The sequence below is a fragment of the Castanea sativa genome, chromosome 12 (genome assembly GCF_040712315.1).
Source record: "Castanea sativa cultivar Marrone di Chiusa Pesio chromosome 12, ASM4071231v1".
Classification (NCBI taxonomy): Eukaryota; Viridiplantae; Streptophyta; class Magnoliopsida; order Fagales; family Fagaceae; genus Castanea; species Castanea sativa.
The window spans coordinates 47,101,874-47,108,243 of record NC_134024.1 but is presented as its reverse complement, the minus strand read 5'-3'; the positions used below and the strand labels follow the sequence as shown (position 1 = coordinate 47,108,243).

General features: G+C 35.1%; 1 protein-coding gene across 1 annotated transcript; it reads left to right on the top strand.

Moving 5' to 3' along the window:
- Positions 1–2,435: 2,435 nt before the first annotated feature.
- LOC142620982 (GTP cyclohydrolase 1) lies at positions 2,436–5,524 on the top strand. The gene is made up of 2 exons (XM_075794299.1): positions 2,436–3,047; positions 3,924–5,524. The coding sequence occupies exons 1-2, from the start codon at positions 2,834–2,836 to the stop codon at positions 5,108–5,110; spliced, it is 1,401 nt and encodes a 466-aa protein (XP_075650414.1). The 5' UTR covers positions 2,436–2,833; the 3' UTR covers positions 5,111–5,524.
- Positions 5,525–6,370: the final 846 nt, after the last annotated feature.

The window sequence follows — 6,370 nt, the reverse complement described above, 5'->3', positions numbered from 1 at the left end:
ATGCACATTGCACCGCATTGTTTGGTGCAGTGCAATGTAGTTTACTATCACTTGATGCTGCAATTTACCAATTGGCCATTGGTTTTGGTCCGTTTGAGTGCGGCTGTGCGGTTTGGTGAACACCACTAGCATTAGTAAAACGAAGGGTTAGAGTCTAACATAATTGAAAGGTTAGAGTCTAAATTAAAATATGGTATAAAGAATAGAGACCAAAAACCCTAAAATTTAATATATATAAAAAAAAAAAAATTGGCTTACCTCAGGTACTTTTTTAACTGGAGGTGTCCTTTTGTTTTAAATACACAATAACAAGTGGTAGTAGATTTTAATCTCTATCTTTTATTTAGTTAATGGGTGATGTGACAATTTCTCATTAAAACAAAAGGAGATTCCAGTTACTAGAGATAAGCCAAATCCACAAAAGAATTAATGATGTAATAAATGTTTTTACATTTAAATGCATTGACACAATTGATGATGCAAGGAAAATCAATACACTGGATGCTTCGGGCTTCAAAGGGTTAGCGACTGATTGGAAGGCCTAAAGAAAAAGAACACATGATCAAAGGTAACCGGGGTGGACCGGCCAAAAACCCTCCGATGCCAAAGTTAGTTTATTTCTCAAATTCTATGGAATTCCAACTTCTTAGGAGTTATGTCTCTAAAAACTTACCTTCACTTAATATGAATGAGTGTTTATATAGTGTGATCTTGGAGTGGTTACTTATCTCATAACTTCCCCTACAAATGAGGAGGTTAGAGGGTTCAAGGTTAACTTCCATAACCGCTATAGGAGTTAGAATATTTTATTTCCTATAACTGTCATGGAAGTTAAGTACTGAGGAGGAAGTTATAACAATGAACCAAGACTTAACCCATACCTCAGAACAGTGACACATGGTCCGATTTAGTTCTTGTACAACTATTTCTAGAATTATTCCCAAGTGTCAGAAGTCGTCCAGGGGTTTTCCTTATGGACGACTCACATGTCTATGGACGACAATCCTAAGAGGGGAAGCCATTCTTGCCTTCTTGACCTAGACGACCCTATGGATGAGTCAGAGTCCATTTTACTTTTGGTTCACCATCAACAATAAAGTACTCCATATTTAAATGCCCTAATCTAGTAACACAATAAAATAAACTTTTGCTAATTATAACTTGCAAGGTAACATTTATAATGCATTTGACTTTAATTAAAATTTTTAATTAATTTTAATTTTAGACTTAATTTAGATTTAGTGCATTCAGCGTACTGGTCAAATGATGACACTTATTTAAAAATAGACACATATCCTCATTTAAATATAGTAATTGCTTGATATAATAATCTGGTCTCAATATCAAGAAAAAAAATATCCACACATGATATTTAAAGGCGACTCTAATTCCATTTGCCTACCAAGGACAAAAGAAGAAGGCAAGGCACATTGACCATAGGGAAAAGAAAAAGCACATTGACCATAAAGTGAGCAGAATAAAGTACACCAATCCATCTTTTTCACTCAAACTAATAAAAAGTACAGAAATATATGGTAAATCCATCTTTACAAAAATTATATATATATATATATATATATATATATATATATATATATATATATAAGTGTTAACGGATGCTTAAAGCATTACTTCAAGAGCTATTTTTTAAAATTTTATGAAAAAAAAATATTAGGGCAATAATTTTTGTTACAATTTATTCACGTATTAAATTGTGAGTAGTGTGGGCAAGTTATAACAAAAATTGTAGTTCTAGCATTACTAAAAAAAAATTATCAACTATATTAACAACTTTTTATAGAAATAATATTAATTTTTTTTAAAATAACTTATTAGCAAATGTTCTAAAACAGCGGTCAACATTACATTTTTATTTATTTAATTTATATATCTTTATAGTGTATATATAATTATAGATCCGGCATATCCAGGCAATGTGGGTTGGTGGAATGTACCATTCTCTCTCCAACCAACCTCCATTCTGAATTTTGACTCAACCATTCTTATTTTTTTTCTTCTTGGTTGTTGGGCTGTGGTTTTGGTCCCCCACTCCCATTTTGGCTGCTCATTTCTCAATCCCACCCACCTCCAAATCTCTTTGCACACATCACCTCAGGTCCTTCAACTTTTACACCATTGATTCATTAACTTTTTCCCATTATTATATTGGTAGTTCTATTAGTTACGCAAAAAAATTCTATGAGTTTATCACCTCCCGTCCATTTAACAGCATTTCAGAAATTAATGTTTGACTGGGCCAGAAAAACACACACACACACACACACAAAGTAAAAAACGTGTGCAACAATTTGGTGCAACTTGGGACTCTTTTTTATTTTTTTTCTTATATAATTGAAACCATCATCAAACCCAGATCCTCGAGCTCTCGTGCAAGAACACAACACAACACATCTCTCTTTTGTTTTGTTTTGTTTTTTTGTCCAAGTTGGTGAAAGTGGGGCCCACTTCACGATGAGAAAAACCTAAGAATCCACACATTCCAAAAATCAACGGCAACCCTACATTTCTCTTCACATCTACATTTAACATTACATTACATAGCCTCTCTCTCTTAGGACTTGGATTAATCCATGAGACCCATTTGCGTTTGGCTATTCTTTTTTATTTTTGCATGAAATTTTTTTGGATATTCTCTATTGATTCTGTATTAATTCTCCTTCCTTTTTTATTAGAAGGGCTTAACTTTTTTGAATATTCTTACTGATTTATTGATTGGGGTTTGTGATTTGCTCTCGTTTTCTTCATCTGGGTGCCTTAAATTTTGAATTTTGCTTCGAATTCGGGATCTGGGTCGGTGTTATTTGTGGTGTCAATGGGCGCTTTGGATGAAGGGCCCTTGGATTTGGAGCTTGAGAATGGAGTGAGACTGGGTTCCATTGACCTGGGATTTGAGGAAGAGCCTGAGACTATTGCCATTGAAGACGCTGTCAGAGTTCTATTGCATGGTTTAGGGGAGGATGTTAATAGAGAGGGTCTCAAGAAGACCCCTTTTCGTGTTGCCAAGGCACTTCGTGAAGGAACCAAAGGTGCTTTTTTTAACCTTCACTTTGTTAAATATAACTGCCTCTGTAGTCTATTTTCACCATTGATTATTAGCTATTCTTGTTGTAAAGATAGTTTTAATTTGCTTAGTTCTATAACTGTTCTTGCCAATAGCCTTGTACCTCAACTGTCATTTTCTGGTGTTTCTAATAGAGACATCCTGCGTTCAAATTCCCCCTCCCATGTTGTAACTATTGAATTATCAAAAAAAGAAATAAAAAAACTGTTCTTAGATCTAGTCATTTTCTTGTATTATTATTAGATGTAATGTGCCAATAGAATATGGTTCATTTTGTCCTTTCGATTGTTTGGCTGATTTTGGTGGGTTTTCTTCGGTTAGTATATGGTTGTTGGGACGATGACGTTTACTAATAAAATATTGTCAACAATCCATAGTATGCGATAAAGTCAATCGATATTATAGTACCAGTATCTTATGCTAATAAATTAACTTTTGCATTTTGATTCCAAAATAATTCCTATCTTTGTGCGTTTGCTAAGGGAAGATATTGACTATCTATGATGGCTATAGGAATCTGTGTTTTTTCTTTCATGCTTTTGTTGAATACTCAATGAATGCAGGCATGCCATTTGAAAACAATAAGATCATTTTCTTTTTTCATAGCATAAAGCACAATACTAGTTACAATTAAACTGACATTTTGTTATTGAATAATTTTTCTAGAAAAGATTTTTTTTTTTTTTTTTTGGTTTAATGAGTGGAACCTCTCGAAAATCATCACCAACATTATATTGCTTACCAAATTAATTTGCATTTGGTTGTTTAATGAGTGATTGCATATTGTTCAACTCTGAGATACATGAAACTGAACTACTGTGCTCTTTTCCAACACTCTCAGGTTATAGACAAAAGGTAAAGGAAATTGTCCAGGGTGCTTTATTCCCTGAAGCTGGTCTGGATAATGGGGTTGGTCATGCTGGAGGTGCAGGTGGACTCGTGATTGTTCGAGATCTTGACCTCTTCTCATACTGTGAGTCATGCATGCTTCCATTCCAGGTCAAGTGTCATGTGGGTTATGTCCCTTCTGGTCAACGAGTTGTAGGCTTAAGCAAGCTTTCCCGAGTAGCTGATGTATTTGCAAAACGACTCCAAGAACCTCAGCGTCTGGCAGATGAAGTTTGTTCAGCTTTGCACCATGGGATTAACCCAGCAGGTGTTGCTGTCATTTTCCAATGTTTTCACATCCATTTCCCTAACTTGGAATCTGTCTTTCTTGACTCAAATAACCAAAGTTGGGTAAAGGTTCTGGTTCGTTCTGGTTCTGGGGTTTTTGAAAATGATAATGCCGAAGCATGGATTGATTTTTTGAATCTTCTGCAATTTAGAGGCATAAATGTGGAAAAAGCTCGTCGGAGAGACTCAAGTGATCAATTTTGGTGCCCATCCCAATCTTTCTCAGGTGAGAAAACTTCCTCCAACAATGAACCGGCCAACCCAGGGATGGATGCTGCAGTAGCTTCAATTCTCAGGTCTTTGGGTGAGGACCCATTGAGGGAAGAGCTTTTAGGAACTCCTTGCCGATTTTTGAAGTGGCTGATGAACTTCCAAAATAGTAAATTGGAGATGAAGCTAAATGGCTTTGTTTGTGGTAGGATGGATTTGCTAAAACCCAATGGGGAAGTCACTCGGAGTGAAAAACAGATCCATTCTGAGCTAAACTTGTCATTCTGGTCTCAATGTGAGCATCATTTACTTCCTTTTCATGGTGTCGTCCATGTAGGATATTTTTGTAGTGAAGGATTTAATCCCATTGGAAAATCCTTGTTACAGTCAATAGTGCATTTTTATGGTTTCAAGCTCCAAGTACAGGAAAGACTCACCAGGCAGATTGCAGAGACTGTTTCACCATTGTTAGGTGGAGATGTAATGGTAGTTGTGGAGGCTAACCACACCTGTATGATATCTAGAGGGATTGAGAAGTTTGGAAGTAGTACAGCTACTATTGCTGCATTGGGTCGATTTTCAACTGACCCTGCTGCAAGGGCTAAGTTTTTGCAGAGCATTCCAAGCACTTTCACCACTTGAGGATGATGATTCTAAATTAAACTCCTCTTGTGGGTTACTTGTCTCAGGTATAGTTCCTGTCATTTCTTTGCCTTTCTTGGTGGTTTTTGCACATGGTAGTGGTGCAGGCAGGACAGGGAATGATTTTGATTTATCTTCTCAAAGATGATTTGAAGACAATCTGTTGTCTTGCTCAAGTTTTGTTTTAGGGGTGCAAATTGGAAATGATACGATTACGAGGATCTTAAAAATTCCTCCCCCATTCTAATGTTTGTAGCATAAACCCTTGGAAAGAAAATTTTGAGGGCATTTCATTGTTTCCAACTATCCATGAAGAACAATTTCTTCAATTCTCTCTTAAAATGTTGTTTGGCAAAAATGATTGACACCAGTTTAATAGAAGAAAATTAAGTAATATCATTAATTTGTTATCTCACTATTACTGAATTTCAGCTGTGCACGAGTACTTAATTTAGAAGAAAGAAACCACATTGTATTGAACTTTTTTGAAACATTATGCCTGCATAAAAATTCTGCAAGCCAAAGGCCACTGACATTTTCAGAATTCTCTTTCCATAGACACACCCAGCATCCATCTAAAATGATTCTAAAACCAACAAAGGCATCAAAGAGCGAAAGCAAAACACAAAGAAGTGCATTTTTCCATTGCATCCAACCTCAAAAGTAATTCAAAAGGCCAATAACGGTTCTCATGACCAAAAGGAAATAAAAAACAAAATGATGGCAAAGAAGACCAAATAAAGTCAACAATCAATGACAGTGGAAAACAAAGTAATTCAAAAGGCCAACAATGGCTCTCATGGCCAAAAGGAAATCAAAGACAAATTGATGGCAACTAGAATCAAAGAAGTTAAACAAGACAAGCAACGAGAATGGAGACTAAAAAGAGAGTTCCAAGAAATAACTTCTATAAGAAGCACATTTCTCAAGACTTGAACATTGTAGTGCTATAATGGTACCTAATTTCTAGATTTAAACGTTAGTCAAGTATGTATAAGAATTATTTATTTATTTATTTATTTATGGAAATGTATAAGAAGTATTGATCAATAAAGTTGTACGCATTTTTATTATGTGACAGCACTAGTGTGTTGTGGAGGTTTGAACCAGTAGTAGCTCTAGGAATATTTTCTAAAGGGCCATTCAAATTTGTGGTAAAAAGATTAATAAGGACTTCATTGTAAATAATATTTTCTTATTTCATCTTGATAATTAGGATGATAAGATGAGATACTTTCTCGTAACCTATGATTCAAAAAG